The 21,035-nt window shown below is 43.8% G+C and overlaps 1 protein-coding gene across 1 annotated transcript in view; it reads right to left on the bottom strand.

Annotated features, from left to right (window-relative positions):
* Positions 1-21,035, bottom strand: part of LOC107596046 (transient receptor potential cation channel subfamily A member 1-like) — a 40,417-nt gene that overhangs the window by 11,166 nt on the left and 8,216 nt on the right. Inside the window, exons 4-12 of the mRNA XM_016286652.1 lie at positions 19,133-19,243; positions 18,919-19,027; positions 17,916-18,061; positions 15,381-15,517; positions 5,159-5,207; positions 4,840-4,939; positions 4,655-4,755; positions 4,328-4,497; positions 3,916-4,080 (exon numbers count right to left, since the gene is read on the bottom strand). Of these exons, the coding sequence (XP_016142138.1) occupies positions 3,916-4,080; positions 4,328-4,497; positions 4,655-4,755; positions 4,840-4,939; positions 5,159-5,207; positions 15,381-15,517; positions 17,916-18,061; positions 18,919-19,027; positions 19,133-19,243 (1,088 nt within the window). The remainder of the gene's footprint in view (positions 1-3,915; positions 4,081-4,327; positions 4,498-4,654; positions 4,756-4,839; positions 4,940-5,158; positions 5,208-15,380; positions 15,518-17,915; positions 18,062-18,918; positions 19,028-19,132; positions 19,244-21,035) is intronic.

The raw sequence follows: 21,035 nt of genomic DNA, 5'->3' as shown, positions 1-21,035 counted from the left end.
CTGGGTAGCCAGTGGCGGAACAGAAACAAACGGGAACAAAAGATTCTCCACCCGGCCCTCCTCCGGGGGAAGGAGTGGTGCGGTCACAATCTCCTGAAGAGCAGGATCCAAGAGCTCCGGGTCGCCCATCTCAGGGACGCCGCCTGCCCTGGCGCTTCACACCCTCGGCGACGAGCAGACAGAGGGGCTGCAGCCGGCGGTGGGGGGGAGACAGCAGCAGACCGCCGGGGCAGGATATGTCGAAACGCCTCTGTCTGCTTCTGCGCGGATGGAGAACTGTTGGGCAAAGCCCTCCACCGCTTCGCCGAATAGGCCGGCCTGGGAGATCGGGGAGTCCAGAAAGCGATGCTTGTCGGCCTCCCTCCTATCCGCCAAGGTCAGCCATAGGTGGCGCTTCTGGACCACCCATGTGGACATCGTCTGACCCAGGGCCCGCGCCGTGGAGTGCGAGGTTCATCGCCGTGCGCAGTTCTTGCAGCACACCTGGGTCAGCACCATCCTCGTGCAACTGCTTCAACGCCTTGGCCTTGTGGACTTGCAGGAGGGCCATGGCGTGCAGGTTGGAAGCGGCCTGTCCAGCAGCACTGTAAGCCTTGGCCGTCAGCGCAAATACATACATTTTACAAATTAAAATGTATATAAAGCATATAAATACATATGCAAATAATTATTTACATACGCTCGCATACATACATTATATATATATATATAGTTTAAAAAAAAATTTAAAAGTCTTATGAAAAAAGACTAAAGAAGGTAAAGAAGTCTCATATTGCAACATTAGCCCGGGGTCGTCTGACATGGCTCAAGGAATGATCTTTCAGTTAGATTGCTTTAATACGTTTCACCTTCATAATGTTTTCTTGTACTCTGAATAAATTAGGAGTGTGAAATCCAGTGCAGATTTGCTTAAAAGTCCTAGTATGATCCTATAATGTTCTTATATTGTATGTTGCACTCCTAGCACTGAATATGAATAATTTAACAATTTAAAGGACATTTATTTGACTTGTAAGCAGTATACGGTGTGCATTTCTGTAAATAGTTCAGGTCTTTTTAAAGGGATAGTTCAGCCAACAATGAAAATCTTCCCATTTCAGGACTTAAACAACAAAAAATGCCACTGGCTTTTGTGCATCTCCTAATCAAATCAGACACAGAAAGTCTGCATATACAACAGTGTGAATAAGATTTAAGATTTGTGAGTAACTTTTTAAAATGCCCTCAATGTACAGCTTGAAAAGATGTGAAATATAGCATAATTTGGACTTTTATTGTGCTTTTTGAGTTTGATAACCCGTTCACACCAAGGATGATATCTATAACAACTATAACTATGATAACTATAACTTTAAAATAATCGTTCAAATTCTATGACAATAGGGAGGTCCACACTACAACTATAACAATAATGACAATATTGTTGGAATCACTTTTAGACTGTTTTTTCCCCCCAGTTGATGAATGGTAAAAACATTGACAGCCAACCAGAATCCACCTGACTTTAAACCAGCAGTATGTAGTTATGTCTATTTTTGTGACTTTAAAGCCCCCTACAGTTAAGTGAGTGGAATTCACTTTTGTAAATATATCACTGTGGTAATTACAGTGGATAGCTGCACACATGCATTTGTTGCTGCCACCCTCGGTTTTTGGAGAGATGTGTGAGAAGAAGATTCCTCTAACATCTCTGATTTGATGACATGCAGTTTCAAAATTTGTATGAATCTATGAAGGTTGGAAGTTGTATTGAAGGCAAATGGTGGTAAAACACCTTAATAAATAAATATTGCCTATTACCTGTACATACAGTACAGTTGCTTTAAAGAGCTTGAACATTTATAAGCGTGAACATTTAGAGCTTAAACATATAAGCGGGTGTTCGCCACAGGATTCTCAGATTTCTTCTCCTTCAGCGACGATGATGATCTGCTCGCTGTAGAAAGCAATGCAGCAGGAATTAAGCTGATTCGCCGCTCCTCCCGCTACCTTCAGCATCGTAGCAGCAGAGGTCCCAGCTAATTCCCCGCAGCAATCCGGCGAGCCTAAAAACAGCCTAAAAGAGCTTATTTCTAACAGGCAAGTTCTTAAAAGAGTTAATTTTCTTGCGACGTTGTTGCAAATGTTGTGCTGCGGGTGTGGCTAGAGGAGTAGTGAGCGCGTCGCCTGTCTGGGCCGCCCCCACGCAGAGACTGCACGCTCACTGAGACGGAATGCTCTCACTGAGAGCTTGAGTCTCACCCCTCTCCACTCGCGCCCCGCCTTCTTCAACGAAGGCAGCCCCACTCTCTCATTTCTCCTCTCTCAGCAAAGCTCGGAGATAGAAACAGCAGAGCCATGGGGCTGAGCAACCAGGTTTAAGCAATCGTACGCCGGCACAGAGCCCATGTGCCTGCTCTCCCCACTGCACTTTGATCTGCTGGGGTGTTTTACAAGTGAGGACCAGCACCCCTCGTAACATCGAGCGGTTCTAACCTCCTGGGTGGATCGGAGCAGAATGCTGTCACCTCTCTATTGCTGACAGCTTCGCATTGTGTGTGCGGCGCTGAAGCTGCACTCAGACAGGCTGCTTTCATTAGAAAGCCCCAGTCTGTTCCTGTTTTGCTCGCTGGTCCCCTCCTCAAGTTTCTCCTCCTCCCGGTTACCTCAGAGGACGAAATGGCGAATTCTGACTGCTTTACATTTGTGTAAGCGTCGCGGAGGCTGCTTTCACTATGAAAGCCTGAGTCTGTCCCCACGCAGCTCTTTGATCGGCCAGCGTGTTTTACACATGAGGATCAGCTGTCACCAATGATTTTATATCGCTGACAGTTTCGAGTTGATTGTGCCGCTCGCCCGGGCCACACCTACGCCGAGACTGTGCACACTGAGATAGACCGCTACAAGAGCGTGTGTCTCGCTCTGCTGCGCTCGCGGTTCGCCGCGGTTAAATGAAGACGGCCCCTCCCCTCGTCCGCTACGAGCGGATTTGAGAGAATGCGCAGAGCACTTTTGATCTGCCAGTGTGTTTACACATAAAAAATCATCAGTACCCCTCTTCTAATGAGCGGTTTTGATCTTTTTAGGCAGATTGAAAGGGAACGCTGTCACTAATGATTATCGCTGACAGCCTCAGATTCTAGATGCGTCTGGGCCACGCCCATGGGGGCTGAGTGCTCTCGCTACGAGGGCATTGAGTCTAGCGCCCCCCAAACGGCCTCTGATCAGAACCACCCCGTTCAGTTCCGGGTGCCGACGGCAATGTGTTTGTTATGAACTCCGTTGTGAATACTGGTCCTGTTCAAAAGCGCCCACACAACTGGTCGCTGTTATAGCAAGAAAAGTAAAACACAAACATTAACAGAGAGCAAATTTACTCTTCCATTTCTCGCACCGTGGTCCCCACCTTAGTACAAAGCAGGGACGCTCATGTCCTGCGGTCAGAGGTGATGAATCTGCTGGCAAAAGGAGCTGTAGTACGGTTCCTCCAGCTCAGAGTGAGTCAGGATTCTACAGCCGTTACTTCCTCGTCCCCAAATAGGATGGTGGCCTCCGGCCCATCCTCAATCTCAGACACCTGCATCATGCCCTCATGAAAAGATCGTTCAGGATGACTATGCTGAAACAGATCCTTGCGCAAATTCGCTCAGGAGACTGGTTTTCGCTGGATGCATACTGGCCCCCTGCACTTTTATGAAGTGCAAGGACGATGGGATACCGACTTTCCCCCGATTCCATTAAATTTAAGTTGAAATACTAAATTAACTAAAAACTAACATCTACATTAGACATAAAAAAACACGCAAGAAAATTATTAAAACTTTAACTGAAATGCAACTATAACAGTAACTCAATGATGCTAAAATAACACCGTATTTATGAAAAACTGCTTGAGATGACTGTGAAAATGTAGATTCCCAGAAAAGTATGATGTACCTTTGAAACAGCGCACCACTCCTGAGCAGCAGCTCCACAACTTGAGTGTGTCCTGCCATTGAAGCAAGATGGAGGGGCGTCAGACCCTTTTCATCCCAATCGTTCAGCATTTTAGAGTCTGTGAGGGTCTCCAGCAGCCTTTTACATGTGTTTGTACGCCCATATCTGACAGAAATTGGAGTAAACACTTAATATTAGCTGGAGTTATAGAGTTATATTTAGAGTGTGTAAGATTTGAAAGCTTGGCGTTATGCTGCATTCATTTGTTTTAAGGCCTGCAAAATTCTCATAAATGGTCAGAACTACCTTTGATATGTTATTATAGGTCAAAACCTATTGCATATATATATAAGAAAATATGCACAAAGATCTGATTTTGAAATAGCTGTGGCTGTATTACAAACGTTCTCACTCTGCAGCGAAGTGAAGCGCTGATTTCTTCTCCCGTGACTTTTGACCCACAAAGATATTAAGACCCAGCATATTTTTGACCGAATCGTGGATGCCAAGTTTGCAGGCGTAGTGCAGAGGAGTGCAGCCTTCAACATCCTCACCAGACAACATCTCCTTCACGGCGTTGCTCTGGAGGAGGCAATGGGCTCTTATAACTATATACAGAACATACGCATGTTTAAAACAGTACATTATGTAATAATCCATAACAAAGGGTCACTTGTACTCTAAGAGTTGTGTTCTGCATCTGACAAACTGAACTTGACATTTAGGAAGGTTTTCACACCTGTAAGACTGTCTCAGGAAGATTTTTCAGCCCTTTTGGTTGAAGAACGACAAAGTGGAGGAAGTTGCGACCTACTTTGTCTTTGATTCTGAAATTGGCACCTTTTTTCAATAAGACAATATGTTAAATATGCAGAAATGTACATGCAAATAATTTTGGAGCTATAACGTGTTGAAAATGTTTACCAATTGACAGCAAAAACGCAACTGTTTTCCAAGCACCGCATCTGGAGGCCATCAGCATAGGAGACAGTCCCTTACAGTCAATGCAGTCAATTTCTGCTTCCTTTCCAAGACAAATGAGATCCAAATGACAGTGAATTAGCAGCTTTATCTAAGGACATATGGTGAGATATTGGACATCAAAGGACATACGATAAGATGATGAGATATTGGGTGCTTAATATTCATCTTTTCAAAAGATAACTCCAAGCTTGGCAGCTTGCTGGTTCACAGAGTGTTTTAGCTGCTCACATTCTCACAAAGCAGCCATTTAAACATTTACCTTTGAAATAAGATATTCAACCAACTCGACATGATCAAACAACGTGGCTCTATTAGGAAAAAAAAGTGATTGTTAATCATTGAAGCATGGATATTAATCAAACAAATACAGCTGTGAATTGTAATAGGCCAAGCACGCTAATGGCATAACCATTATTAATACATTTGTTTGGTCATAGCAAAAAAGTGCTTTAAAAGTCATATTGTACCAACAAGAATACAAATACATATTTTAAAAATGACAAAAACATTGTACATATTAAACAGCTACACAGTTTGAAATGCTTTCTAGTTTCTACTTTTAGATATTGTTTCCAAATACATACATTTTACAAATTAAAATGTATATAAAGCATATAAATACATATGCAAATAATTATTTACATACGCTCGCATACATACATTATATATATATATATAGTTTAAAAAAAAATTTAAAAGTCTTATGAAAAAAGACTAAAGAAGGTAAAGAAGTCTCATATTGCAACATTAGCCCGGGGTCGTCTGACATGGCTCAAGGAATGATCTTTCAGTTAGATTGCTTTAATACGTTTCACCTTCATAATGTTTTCTTGTACTCTGAATAAATTAGGAGTGTGAAATCCAGTGCAGATTTGCTTAAAAGTCCTAGTATGATCCTATAATGTTCTTATATTGTATGTTGCACTCCTAGCACTGAATATGAATAATTTAACAATTTAAAGGACATTTATTTGACTTGTAAGCAGTATACGGTGTGCATTTCTGTAAATAGTTCAGGTCTTTTTAAAGGGATAGTTCAGCCAACAATGAAAATCTTCCCATTTCAGGACTTAAACAACAAAAAATGCCACTGGCTTTTGTGCATCTCCTAATCAAATCAGACACAGAAAGTCTGCATATACAACAGTGTGAATAAGATTTAAGATTTGTGAGTAACTTTTTAAAATGCCCTCAATGTACAGCTTGAAAAGATGTGAAATATAGCATAATTTGGACTTTTATTGTGCTTTTTGAGTTTGATAACCCGTTCACACCAAGGATGATATCTATAACAACTATAACTATGATAACTATAACTTTAAAATAATCGTTCAAATTCTATGACAATAGGGAGGTCCACACTACAACTATAACAATAATGACAATATTGTTGGAATCACTTTTAGACTGTTTTTCCCCCCAGTTGATGAATGGTAAAAACATTGACAGCCAACCAGAATCCACCTGACTTTAAACCAGCAGTATGTAGTTATGTCTATTTTTGTGACTTTAAAGCCCCCTACAGTTAAGTGAGTGGAATTCACTTTTGTAAATATATCACTGTGGTAATTACAGTGGATAGCTGCACACATGCATTTGTTGCTGCCACCCTCGGTTTTTGGAGAGATGTGTGAGAAGAAGATTCCTCTAACATCTCTGATTTGATGACATGCAGTTTCAAAATTTGTATGAATCTATGAAGGTTGGAAGTTGTATTGAAGGCAAATGGTGGTAAAACACCTTAATAAATAAATATTGCCTATTACCTGTACATACAGTACAGTTGCTTTAAAGAGCTTGAACATTTATAAGCGTGAACATTTAGAGCTTAAACATATAAGCGGGTGTTCGCCACAGGATTCTCAGATTTCTTCTCCTTCAGCGACGATGATGATCTGCTCGCTGTAGAAAGCAATGCAGCAGGAATTAAGCTGATTCGCCGCTCCTCCCGCTACCTTCAGCATCGTAGCAGCAGAGGTCCCAGCTAATTCCCCGCAGCAATCCGGCGAGCCTAAAAACAGCCTAAAAGAGCTTATTTCTAACAGGCAAGTTCTTAAAAGAGTTAATTTTCTTGCGACGTTGTTGCAAATGTTGTGCTGCGGGTGTGGCTAGAGGAGTAGTGAGCGCGTCGCCTGTCTGGGCCGCCCCCACGCAGAGACTGCACGCTCACTGAGACGGAATGCTCTCACTGAGAGCTTGAGTCTCACCCCTCTCCACTCGCGCCCCGCCTTCTTCAACGAAGGCAGCCCCACTCTCTCATTTCTCCTCTCTCAGCAAAGCTCGGAGATAGAAACAGCAGAGCCATGGGGCTGAGCAACCAGGTTTAAGCAATCGTACGCCGGCACAGAGCCCATGTGCCTGCTCTCCCCACTGCACTTTGATCTGCTGGGGTGTTTTACAAGTGAGGACCAGCACCCCTCGTAACATCGAGCGGTTCTAACCTCCTGGGTGGATCGGAGCAGAATGCTGTCACCTCTCTATTGCTGACAGCTTCGCATTGTGTGTGCGGCGCTGAAGCTGCACTCAGACAGGCTGCTTTCATTAGAAAGCCCCAGTCTGTTCCTGTTTCGCTCGCTGGTCCCCTCCTCAAGTTTCTCCTCCTCCCGGTTACCTCAGAGGACGAAATGGCGAATTCTGACTGCTTTACATTTGTGTAAGCGTCGCGGAGGCTGCTTTCACTATGAAAGCCTGAGTCTGTCCCCACGCAGCTCTTTGATCGGCCAGCGTGTTTTACACATGAGGATCAGCTGTCACCAATGATTTTATATCGCTGACAGTTTCGAGTTGATTGTGCCGCTCACCCGGGCCACACCTACGCCGAGACTGTGCACACTGAGATAGACCGCTACAAGAGCGTGTGTCTCGCTCTGCTGCGCTCGCGGTTCGCCGCGGTTAAATGAAGACGGCCCCTCCCCTCGTCCGCTACGAGCGGATTTGAGAGAATGCGCAGAGCACTTTTGATCTGCCAGTGTGTTTACACATAAAAAATCATCAGTACCCCTCTTCTAATGAGCGGTTTTGATCTTTTTAGGCAGATTGAAAGGGAACGCTGTCACTAATGATTATCGCTGACAGCCTCAGATTCTAGATGCGTCTGGGCCACGCCCATGGGGGCTGAGTGCTCTCGCTACGAGGGCATTGAGTCTAGCGCCCCCCAAACGGCCTCTGATCAGAACCACCCCGTTCAGTTCCGGGTGCCGACGGCAATGTGTTTGTTATGAACTCCGTTGTGAATACTGGTCCTGTTCAAAAGCGCCCACACAACTGGTCGCTGTTATAGCAAGAAAAGTAAAACACAAACATTAACAGAGAGCAAATTTACTCTTCCATTTCTCGCACCGTGGTCCCCACCTTAGTACAAAGCAGGGACGCTCATGTCCTGCGGTCAGAGGTGATGAATCTGCTGGCAAAAGGAGCTGTAGTACGGTTCCTCCAGCTCAGAGTGAGTCAGGATTCTACAGCCGTTACTTCCTCGTCCCCAAATAGGATGGTGGCCTCCGGCCCATCCTCAATCTCAGACACCTGCATCATGCCCTCATGAAAAGATCGTTCAGGATGACTATGCTGAAACAGATCCTCGCGCAGATTTGCTCAGAGGACTGGTTCTTTTCTCTGGACCTGAAGGATGCATACTTTCACATCCAGATAGCCCCCCGTCACAGATGATTCTTGAGATTCACCTTCGAGGGAGTGGCTTATCAAAACACGGTCTTTCCCTTCGGGCCCCCCGCAATTTTACGAAGTGCATGGACGCGGCTCTTTCCCCTCTGAGACAGATGGGAATCCGCATTCTCAACTACCTCGACGACTGGCTCGTGCTGGCCAAGTCAGAGGCAGAATTAATATCACACAGGACCACTTAGAGCGCCTGGGACTCAAGTTCAATTTTGCCAAGAGCACGTTGTTGCCCAGCCAGCGAATATCGTTCCTGGGAACAGTTTTCAGTACGGTTCCTCCAGCTCAGAGCGAGTCAGGATTCTACAGCCGTTACTTCCTCGTCCCCAAATAGGATGGTGGCCTCCGGCCCATCCTCAATCTCAGACACCTGCATCATGCCCTCATGAAAAGATCGTTCAGGATGACTATGCTGAAACAGATCCTCGCGCAGATTTGCTCAGAGGACTGGTTATTTTCTCTGGACCTGAAGGATGCATACTTTCACATCCAGATAGCCCCCCGTCACAGATGATTCTTGAGATTCACCTTCGAGGGAGTGGCTTATCAAAACACGGTCTTTCCCTTCGGGCCCCCCGCAATTTTACGAAGTGCATGGACGCGGCTCTTTCCCCTCTGAGACAGATGGGAATCCGCATTCTCAACTACCTCGACGACTGGCTCGTGCTGGCCAAGTCAGAGGCAGAATTAATATCACACAGGACCACTTAGAGCGCCTGGGACTCAAGTTCAATTTTGCCAAGAGCACGTTGTTGCCCAGCCAGCGAATATCGTTCCTGGGAACAGTTTTCGACTCAGCTCAAATGAGAGCTGTAGTCGTGTCGGAACGGGCTCTGGCCATACGGAGACTGGCGGCCTCCTTCGAGATCGGTGCAACTCGCCCTCTCAAAACGTTTCAGAGGATGCTGGGCCTCATGGCCGCAGCGTCACCAGCACTACAGCTGGGTCTGCTTCGTATGCATCCCCTTCAGCGCTGGTTGAAACCGCGGGTTCCATCCCATGCGTGGCGTCACGGACGCCTACATATTACGGTGAGGGTGCATATACCGGGCAAATTGAATCGAGGAGCAGACATGTTATCAAGGAGCAATGTCTCCTCAGAGGAGTGGATGCTCCATCTGCAGACGGTTCAGAGAATCTGGGAGATCTTCGGCGAGGCCGAGGTAGACCTCTTCACCTCAGAAGATAAATCTCACTGCCCAATTTATTATTCGAAGACCGGAGACGCGTTGGCCCACGATTGGCCTAACCTCCTCCTTTATGCATTTCCCCCAATCGCCCTGATCCCACACAAGGACACAAGGTTCTCCCGGTGGCCCCTCTCTGGAAGAAGCAACTGTGGCTATCAGAGCTGACCCAGCTGTTGGTAGCGGCCCTTTGGCCCATTCTGTTGAGACGGGATCTCCTCTCTCAAGCAGACGGGACAATATGGCTCCCTCGGCCCGAATTGTGGGCCCTACACCTCTGGCAGCCCTGTCTACGAGACGCCTCTACGGCCTTAAGTGGTCTATTTTCTCTGCTTGGTGCCTACGCCATGGCGAAGACCCTTCTACCTCCGATCTGTCAGTGGTGTTGTCATTCCTGCAAGAGCTGCTGGATAAGGGACGCTCCCCATCCACCCTCAAGGGTTATGTAGCAGCTATAGAGGCCTCTCATGCCCCTATTGCGGGCCAATCAGTGGGCAGGAACAGCGTGGTTGTCCACTTCCTGAGGGGCACCAGGAGGCTGAATCCGCCTCGCCCCCTCACTGTGCCTTCATGGGATCTGCCCACTGTGCTGAGGGCCCTCCTTTTGAGCCGCTACAGTCTACCAATCTCCGGTCACTGTCGCTGAAGACTGCTCTGCTTCTGGCACTAGCATCGGTAAAGCGAATAGGAGACCTGCAGGCACTTTACATTAGCCCTGCCTGCCTGGAATCTGGGCCTAACTGAGAACTAAGGCATGGTTACGTACCCAAGGTTCTCTCCACTCCATTCAGAGCACAGGTCATTGCGCTCTCTATGCTTCCTCCCTCTGAAGAGGACAGAGAGTTATCCCTGCTCTGCCCCGTCAGAGCTCTAAGAATTTACATTGAGCGTTCCGCCCCCTTCAGATGGTCGGAACAACTCTTTGTTAGCTTTGGTAACCGCACCAAAGGGTATCCGGTCACAAAGCAAAGACTCTCTAGATGGATAGTAGACGCTATCACTCTAGCATACTCGTCATTGGGCCTACAATGTCACATCGGAGTATGGGCACATTCCACCAGAGGCATCGCCTCGTCTTGGGCATGGTCTAGTGGTGTGTCCATTGCGGAAACCGGCTGGGCCTCGCCATCCACATTTGCTAGGTTTTATAACCTGGAAGTCCCGGCCTTACAGGCCAGGGTCAGAGCTCTAAGAATTTACATTGAGCGTTCCGCCCCCTTCAGATGGTCGGAACAACTCTTTGTTAGCTTTGGTAACCGCACCAAAGGGTATCCGGTCACAAAGCAAAGACTCTCTAGATGGATAGTAGACGCTATCACTCTAGCATACTCGTCATTGGGCCTACAATGTCACATCGGAGTATGGGCACATTCCACCAGAGGCATCGCCTCGTCTTGGGCATGGTCTAGTGGTGTGTCCATTGCGGAAACCGGCTGGGCCTCGCCATCCACATTTGCTAGGTTTTATAACCTGGAAGTCCCGGCCTTACAGGCCAGGGTCCTTTCTTCTTGAAGAGACACGCACTGCGTTACGCAAACAAGCCTGATAGAGAGCCCTTGACCGTATCACGCTCAAGCTCTCTGGTTTTAGTTTACTTGTCAGCTCTCAACTCCTGGGGTGCCGAAGTTGCATGAATACTCTGGAACGATTAACCAGGCCGGGCGTGACCTCAGGGAGTTCAGCTCATTTTAGCCTTGGGTTATTGTTAACTTCCCTATGGGCATTACTTGCTTATGGAAGTTATAATACTTAATAATACTTATAATAGGTTACCATGGCGTATGCTCTGCTGCAACAGCACGGCTTGTTTGACTCTGTTTAACTCGTTTATTAATGTAAAGTGTATGCATTTGTGTTTCTATGTTTTTTTTTCTTTTTATGTTAAGTTATACTCGGCTGGATGAGCAATGATCCATCGTTACTATGTGATTGTTATTGTCCTAATCTTAACGGCATGGCTGATCTGCAGGAATCATGCACACCCGACAGATACTGGCAACAGGTTACTCACCTATAGCCGTGATGTGCTTTTATTACACCGGTCCTCATTGCTGTGTAACATCAAGCCTGATGTGGTTTTACCACCGGAGCTTCGGCCGAGGAGAAGAGGAAGATGTGGGGGTATTCACAGCAGAATTAGGAAACGTCCATTTAAACCTCCTTTCCCCTCCATTATACTATCATACGTACGTTCACTCCTCAATAAAATTGATTTTTTACATGCCAGGTGTCGATTGGAAAGGGCCTTAAGGGATATTTGCATCATCGCCCTGTCAGAAACATGGATATACCCGTCAGTCTCTGATGCTGAAGTCAGCCTGGACAACTTCACAAGAATCAGGGCAGACAGAACCGAGCAATCTGGGAAGATGCGCGGCGGTGGAGTGTGCTTGTACATTAACAACAGGTGGTGAAATAACATCAAAGTACACCACAAGTCATGTACAGCCGACCTGGAGATACTAGCTGTGTCCCTTCACCCCTACTATTTGCCTCGGGAATTCCCTGTTGTTGTGGTCAGCTGTGTTTACGTTGCCCCCAGCGCTAACATCAATACAGCAGCTGAGCTCATAGCCGGGGATGCTAACGACAAGCTAGCTAAGTATCCCGGTGCTCAGCTGTTCATTCTGGGGGACTTTAACAACTACAAGGTGGACTGTGTATTGCCATCATTCCAACAGTATGTGGACATCCCCACTAGGTGGGCAAACATCTTGGACATGTGTTATGGCAATGTGACCAATGCATTTCGTACCTGTTCCTATCCACCGCTGGGAGCTGCCGATCATAACATCATCTCCCTATTCCCGCTGTACAAACAACAACTGAAACGACATAGTCCACAATGCTACAGTGCCTCACAGTGGTCAGGGGATGCCATCACCCGCTTACAGGGTTCCCTGGCATGCACTGATTGGGACATTTCTGATGGGAATTTGAATGACAAAGTTTCTGTTATTACTGATTATATAAACGTTTGTATTAGCACGTGCATCCCTGTTAAAACAGTAAGGAAATATCCCAACTCCAAGCCATGGATTACCCCCCAAATAAAACAATGCCTTAAAGAAAAAAATAAAGCCTTCAGAGAGAAGAATTGGGTTAACTTGAAATTGGCAAACCGCAAAATCAAGAATGAGGTACTCAGGGCAAAACTGAAGTACAAGGACAGATTGGAAAATTAGTTTTCCAATATGAACACAAAGCAAGTGTTTCAGAAAGTACGGACAGAATGTGAATTTAGAACTACTTCTTGTGCAAATTCTGCAACAGATCCAGCACTATTTGTAAAATAACTCAATGCATTTTATGCCAGTTTTGACAAGCAGGATTTTTCAACTGAATGTGAAAAACTTTTTAGAGCCCTCCCTCCTCCAGACCCTGATGAACCATCCCCCTTCAGTGTGGAAGATGTGAGGTGTCAGCTCAGCAGATGTAAGCTGGGCAAGGCCCCGGGTCCCGACGACATCTCAGCACAGGTGCTGAGGAACTGCGCTCAAGAGCTCTCACCTATTTTTCATTTACTCTTCAGTGAGGCCTACTTCACTGCCACCATACCTTACATCTGGAAAATGGCCATCATAATCCCTGTCCCCAAGAAGCCACGGCCCATGGAGCTCAACCACTACTGACCTGTTGCCCTCACATCTATAATTGTGAAATGCCTGGAGAAGCTGTTGCTGAAAACCATCTTTCCATCAGTCAATTTACAACTGGACCACATCCAATTTGCCTATAAGGCTAAAAGGGGCACAGAGGACGCTCTAGCCCGTCTGCTGCATCTCCTCCTTCAGTATCTGTATTCTCCTGGCAACTTTGCTAGGATACTTTTTGTGGACTTTAGGTCTGCTTTTAATTCCATCCAAAGGCATCTGATGATTCAGAAGCTGCATCATCTCAATATCCCCACTCAGTTGATTCATCTTATATACAATTTCCTTAGCAACAGGCAGCAAGTAGTTCGGCTGGGCTCGACCACACCTTCTCTCACTATCAACACTGGAGCACCGCAGGGCTGTGTGATAAGTGCTTTCTTGTACACACGTCACACAAATGTCAACATCAGTCCATCACCCAGTATAAAAAAATACTCTGATGACACAGCCATTCTTGCCCTGCTCAAAGACAACAACTCCGTTATGGACTATCACACCACTGTCACGCACTTTTCCAGTGGTGAGAGGATAATCATCTGAATCGCAACGTCAGCAAGACAAAAGAGCTGATAGTCAGTCCCCCTTCACCTCAACATCCTATTGTTATTCATAATCAAACAGTTGAAATAGTGGACAGTTTCAAATACCTCGGAGTAACATTGGACAATACACTTGCTTTTGATCAGCACATTACGGGCAATCAGAAAAGATGTCACCAAAGACTGTCAGTCATTCATTAACTCAAAATGACTTAATCTTGCTCCTCGATTATTATTGCTACTATATCAGAGCATAATTCAGCCAATTCTATTGTATTGTTTTACCTGTTTTTTCAACATGCTTTCTGTTAAAAACCGGACCAAACTCACAAAGGTGTCCAATATTGCTGCGCAAGTTATAAGTCTTTCAACACCCAACCTCACCGAACTCAATAACAGAGCTATTATACGCATTGCAACTTCAATAGAACAGGACTCCACACATCAACTTAATGAGTATTGAGCCCCACTGCCCTCAGGGCGCAGGTACAGGGCTATGAGGTGCAGGATGGCCCATTTTGGAAGAAGCCTGATTCCTTCAGCTATCACATATCTCAACAACAGACATCGCTGAGGGTTATCTTAAGTGTTTTTTTGTATTTTTTGTATTATGTATGTTATGTTGTGTGTGTCAAACAAGTGCAGTGCTGTGGAAAATAATTTTCCCCTTAGGGACAATAAAGTTAAAGTTAATTAGTTATTTAGTCGTTCCTCTACCTTAGCACAGCGTGATTGTACTATGTTCCCATAGTGTCTTTAGCAGACGCAGTACGAGTGAAGTATCAATAGGGAACGTACTCCGTTACTAACGTAACCTCGGTTCCCTGAGATACGGGAACGAGCACTCAGTGAGAGCAGCTGAGAAGATCGTTGGTGCCTCTCTCTCTCTCCCCTCCCTTCAGGACATCTACAACACCCGTCTCACCCCTCTTTAGCAGACGCAGTACTCGTTCCCAAATCTCAGGGAATCGAGTGCGTTATTATGTGTTGGTGTGGATGCTAATATAATTATTGTTATAATTATCATACTTGGTGTGAACAGCCCTTTGGTCAGCATGTTTTGTATGGAAAATAGGAGCATGAGCATGCTTCAGGATTTCCCTTTTCATCCCGTTTCCTAAAATGCCATTGTCAGATAAAGTCACAATAGCAAGAAAGTAGCAATTACAGGCAGCTTCCACAACTAACCTGTTTAACAAATGTGCTCTAAATCTGAAAGACATTCTCCAGTACCAGCAACATCTCACATATAGTTTCTTGGGCAATAGTATGAAATTACCTGCTCACGTTATTTGCTTTCCTTGCTATTTATGTCCATATTTGCTAACTTAACGTGAACTGAGATTGCTTAAATCAGCTCTGAGATAAACCAGGAGACTACGTCACATAATAACTACTGGAGAGCAGTATGGCATCAAACTGACCTATGTAAGGGGGTCTGATTGGCTCCATCCCTGATGTTGATGATGTCTTCCACTTTGTTGAAAGAAGAAAGCATGATTTTGACGGCTTCCAGAGCACCCTGAGTGCAGGCAAAGTGGAGGGCCGTGGATTTGTCACACTGCAAAACAATCAAGCCCCACACACAGACACTGAGATGGAAGTCAGCTATTAGCTTGACATAAGTAGGAAAGGCAGGGTCAGGTAATGCAAGAGGGGGGCAATTTCTCAGCTGCTGCACCAGTAACACAAACCATTAATGAGAGAGCACGCTGAATTGCTGTGGCAATGGACAGAACGGCCAAGCTCAGCTATAGACGTAAGTTGCTGCAATTTGTATCAGTTTAACTATCTGAAGCTATTACTGAATGCATCAATCCTGCTGCTACAGACTGAAGACGACAAATGGAGGAGTGTGAGTGTGTTTGTGTCTGTGTGGTCAAGATCGAGAGCCAGGAAATCAGGCTGCTTTTGTATTCATTGCAGGCTACATTCTTCTGACTGCATTTCATGAAAATGAATAGGTCGACATTAGGCAATTTTCTTATATTTGCATCCCTGATGTTGATGATGTCTTCCACTTTGTTGAAAGAAGAAAGCATGATTTTGACGGCTTCCAGAGCACCCTGAGTGCAGGCAAAGTGGAGGGCCGTGGATTTGTCACACTGCAAAACAATCAAGCCCCACACACAGACACTGAGATGGAAGTCAGCTATTAGCTTGACATAAGTAGGAAAGGCAGGGTCAGGTAATGCAAGAGGGGGGCAATTTCTCAGCTGCTGCACCAGTAACACAAACCATTAATGAGAGAGCACGCTGAATTGCTGTGGCAATGGACAGAACGGCCAAGCTCAGCTATAGACGTAAGTGGCTGCAATTTGTATCAGTTTAACTATCTGAAGCTATTACTGAATGCATCAATCCTGCTGCTACAGACTGAAGACGACAAATGGAGGAGTGTGAGTGTGTTTGTGTGGTCAAGATCGAGAGCCAGGAAATCAGGCTGCTTTTGTATTCATTGCAGGCTACATTCTTCTGACTGCATTTCATGAAAATGAATAGGTCGACATTAGGCAATTTTCTTATATTTGTCTCCGAACTTATCAGTTAGCCTCAGTGCGGTTTAATGTATCAAAAAGCTTCTACAGAAATAAGTCTTGATGATAATGGGCTCATGATTATATTACATAAATTTGCTGACTATCTTATTACTGCTGTAGGAGGAGTTTTGATAAAACATGTTTATGACAAAATTCATATCGGTGAAAAATCTAGTCAGTGGAAAAATGGAACCTGAAACCACCGGGTGCACTGGCATGACTTTTGTTTCGAAGCCATTATATGGAAGCTCATTTCCACCCATAAGAAAAAACAATTCCTTGGTAAATCATAATTATGACCATGGGCGACATTAGGGGGGAGGGGAGGGGCTGTTGCCCCATATCGTTCATCTTTCAATCCCTGATGTCAGCCCCACTGCAATTGGAGTAGTTAGCCAAGTCCAGGCCCGGTTCTACAGGGGTACTAGAGGGTGCTAAACAAAAGCAAAAGCAATTGAAGATCTGGCAAACTATCCAGTGTGTATGCGTTTGCGTTCTGGACAGCGAAAGTTCCTATTTACAATGTGTTTGTGCAGCGCTGAGCGATGAAGCTAATCACAGACAAATATATGTTGATTTCTTGAACGCAATGGCCAATCAGAAACTTTTTAGTTTTAGTGATGAAAACAATTGCCATAATTTCAATGTTTTGTCATAATTGTTTTGTCATAATTTTTACTTTTTATGACATAAAAATGACTTATGATTTACCAGAACATGATTTTTCTTATGTAGTGGAAATGGGCTTCTATATTATTTAGTGTGAAAGTAATAAATAGAAACCTAAGTTCAACTTTGAACTGTTGTTGGCATAAGAGGGATTGCGATAAAGGGTCAAGAAAGTCATTTTATAAACAATACTAATAATTAAATAATTATTATATCAGAGGATATAATTATTATATCAGAGGATACTGCTATGACAATCTCACAATGTTTAAAGAGTCTTAAAGGAATAGTTCATCCAAAAATGTAAATTCTGCCGTCATCCATCATCCAATAACCTCACAGTTATTTCAAACTTGTATGACTTTCTGTATTCTGTGGGTAATAAAACAAGATATTTTGAAGAATGTTTGTAACCGAACAATTTTGGTTATCTTTGACTTCCATTTTATGGACAAAAAAACACTGAGACCTTTATTAAAAAAATATTTAATTTTATGTTCCACAGATGAAATAATTAACATTTTTTGGTGAACTATTAGTTTAAGATTCTCTCCAATCAGTTCATAAATTTTTTTTTTTTTACAATACCATACAGTACAGTGGGCTGCCACGGGCTCCCTGCCAAACGAAAAATAAACGTTCTTTTTCATCACAAGCCTTGGGCAATTTGATTACTTTGATCGTTTTAGGTATGCTTGTTAACTTTCATATTTAAAAAGATTTTTTTATACGTCTTGTAACAGCACTTACCTGTTTCTGATCCACTCTGGCTCCTTTAATGATGCAAAGTTTGATCACCTCAATGTTGCCCCCTCGTACAGCCAGATGGAGGGGAGTACTTTTGGTCTTATCCAAACAGTTAATGTGCACTGAAGTGGAAAAGCCCAGTTCTTCTCCTTTATGAGGGTGAGAAACAGAAGAGATGAGTTCAGCTTAATTTTTCCATACTTGTCAATTAATTTGAGGAATAAAGCATCAAAATAAAACTGTCATAATTGATTTGCCTCACGTCTTACCAAACATGTACACTGAAAGGAGCCAAAATGACAAAAACAAACAAACAAAAGGTGTTTCATACAACTCATGCCCTATATCCCAAGTCTTCTGGAGTCATACGATAGATAATACTTGGAATATAGCCCATGAGGCATATGGACCCCTTTTGCAACTTTTTTGAAGCACCAGTCCTTTTTTTTTTTTTTCTTTTTTTGCATCAAGTCACCATTTATTGGAAATTCATGGAAAAAGAGGTTTACACTATTCAAATTTGCAACAGGAAAATAAAAAAGCAATACTGGTTTAGAATGACATGAGGGTGATTAAATGGTGACAGAATTTTCTTTTTTCAGTGAACTATCAATTGACATTGACTGACATTGGGTGATGTCAAAAACCTCAATCACAATGAAAGCATGACTGCTTTGTTTGGTCACCATGTGACATGCTTGCAAATAGCTCTAGAGGCTGGCAGTCACGTTTGACATGTTGAACCTTCTATTTGTTTGAACTGTTTTGCATTTAAGAATCTGAAAATATTGGACTGTAATGTAAATTAAAACAGTGTCATTTGTCTTTCAGCCAAAGGGAGCTGTCAGAAAACCCCACAAATATTTATATCTGGAACACATCATTCCGGAATAGAAGACCACCCATGTATTGTGCACAGACACAATGCCTGTCTAAACTGCATGGTGAATGGGTTGGGAGTGGATTCATCATGAATTGGTAGAATGAGAATATTAAATTCACTTGCCAATTTTTAAAACCAGCTCCATGGCCTCTTTGGCACCTGCAAAAGCAACCGTATGGATAGCGTAGTGACCCAGTTTGTTCTGAATACACATCTTGGCGCCATGTTTGAACTGTAAGGAAAGAAAATAATCTCATTTATCACACAATATGAGGAAATGAGGATCATGTCAGTCATTTTTTTTGTGTGTTTATTTTAATGGCTCTTTTATACTCACAAGAAACTGAATAGCTTCGCAGTTATTAGTGCAGCAGGCCAGCATCACAGGGGTGTTTCCCAGATCCCCCTGCATATTGGCATCTGTTTTGTCACAGGACTGAAAAAGGACCTGTGCCAGACACAAACAAAATGATCATCAATTTCCGCATGGCATTCAATCAGTATAATTCCTCCAGCATTTCACTCTGACAGAAAGCAGATTCTGCACCGAAGATGCCCTCAAGTTTCCCACTGAGCTGTCCGTATGCTATCCCAGCTAAATCACGCTAAATAAATGTTGTTGAGGATATCAGTATGACTGTGATTCGACTATACACATGAGACCACAGGTAATTACAGAGTGATGATATTGAGATCAACAGCAGGAGTATGAGTGTGACATAACTTCTGTAAACAAGTATATTTTAGACACAACATTGCTTTATCTGTTTTTACTTTAACTAGTGTTATTTTAGAATTATTTATATACAACTATAGTATTTATTAATATTTTAGTGACAATATGGCGGAAGTAGCTCATCCGAATTTCATTCATACTACTCATATTTACATTAGAACATAATTTTTTTATGGTTACAAAGTAAGTTTTAAGTAGGTAAGCAAGAGATTTAGGATGTAGCTAGTGTTTTATGGACGAATCAGTTGTGTAAATGATTCAAATGAGTCACTCATACAGAAAATGTTGTCACCTACTTGCGTTATAATGCAACCTGCAGAAAGAGTAACTGAAAAATCCCCACCCCCAAAACAGACTGCCAGTCTCAAAAACAGAATGATTTCTGAAGGATCATGTGACATTGAAGACTGGAGTAATGACTGCTGAAAATTCAGCTTTGCTATAAAAATAATGTTTCATTTTAAAATATATTAAAATAGAAACCAGTTTAAAAATATTACTGTTTTTACTGTATTTTTTAAAGGAAATAAATACAGCCTTGGTGCATTTATTGGGCAACTTGGACACCTTTGACCAGTACAGTATATCTGATACAGTCTGATGCATATAATGACAAATTATTCAACAGACTGCAAACAGCATATCTACTGCTGCTCTCTGGCCTGACTGTGACACCAGCGGATTCCCAGCAGCATGTTTTACTGACCTCTACTAGATGATTGTATCTCTTTGTGACAGCCAGATGCAGAGGGCCCATCATGGCGCTGTTGAGGATGTTGGGGTCAGCACCCAGCTCCAGCAATAATGCACAGCTGTGCGGTTGATCCTGCTCTACAGCCCAGTGCAGAGGAGTTCTGCCCTGCTCGTCCTGTACATTCAGCTCTACACAGCAAGAAACACTGAATTCATATTGTTGTTGTTGCGGCGTTCTGGACAGTAGTACATTCGGCAAGCGTTCAGATGCAATCAGTGTGATAGCAAGCGACAAGACCACCTTAGGCGGAAAGGTGTGAATAATGACTTCGAAACGAATATCAAATTCTACCGAATAATAGAAAAATAGACTGATCATGCAACAAGCACAGCAATAAAGTAATATTTTTAGTTAACGCGTCTAAAAAAATTACAAAGCAATTGTGAGCATATGAATAAAAATACGCAAGGTGTGATTTCAACTTCAAATTAGTACTTGTAAAGACTAATACTGAAATAAGATATTATATGGCACATATTTTCCACCTTCTTAATTGTCGCCATATATGTTTTAAACTTTCCTAGCGTTAACATGATTGTGTGTCACTTGCCCTCAAGCACGTTGTCACAAATCGCTGTGGGAGGAACAATGGAGACACGGAGAAGCGGTCAGCAGTCTTTAATACTTGAATCACAGGGGTAAATCCACAACAGGAACACGGGAAACACACGACATCCAACAAGTAGACCCGACAGCCACAAACTGAACAGACTGGGACTTTTAAACACAGGGCAATCAGGGGAACACAGG

Source organism: Sinocyclocheilus grahami, unplaced genomic scaffold (genome assembly GCF_001515645.1).
Source record: "Sinocyclocheilus grahami isolate Dianchi unplaced genomic scaffold, SAMN03320097.WGS_v1.1 scaffold213.1, whole genome shotgun sequence".
NCBI lineage: Eukaryota > Metazoa > Chordata > Actinopteri > Cypriniformes > Cyprinidae > Sinocyclocheilus > Sinocyclocheilus grahami.
The sequence above is the reverse complement of the archived record's forward strand: the minus strand, read 5'-3'. Positions and strand labels throughout refer to the sequence as shown.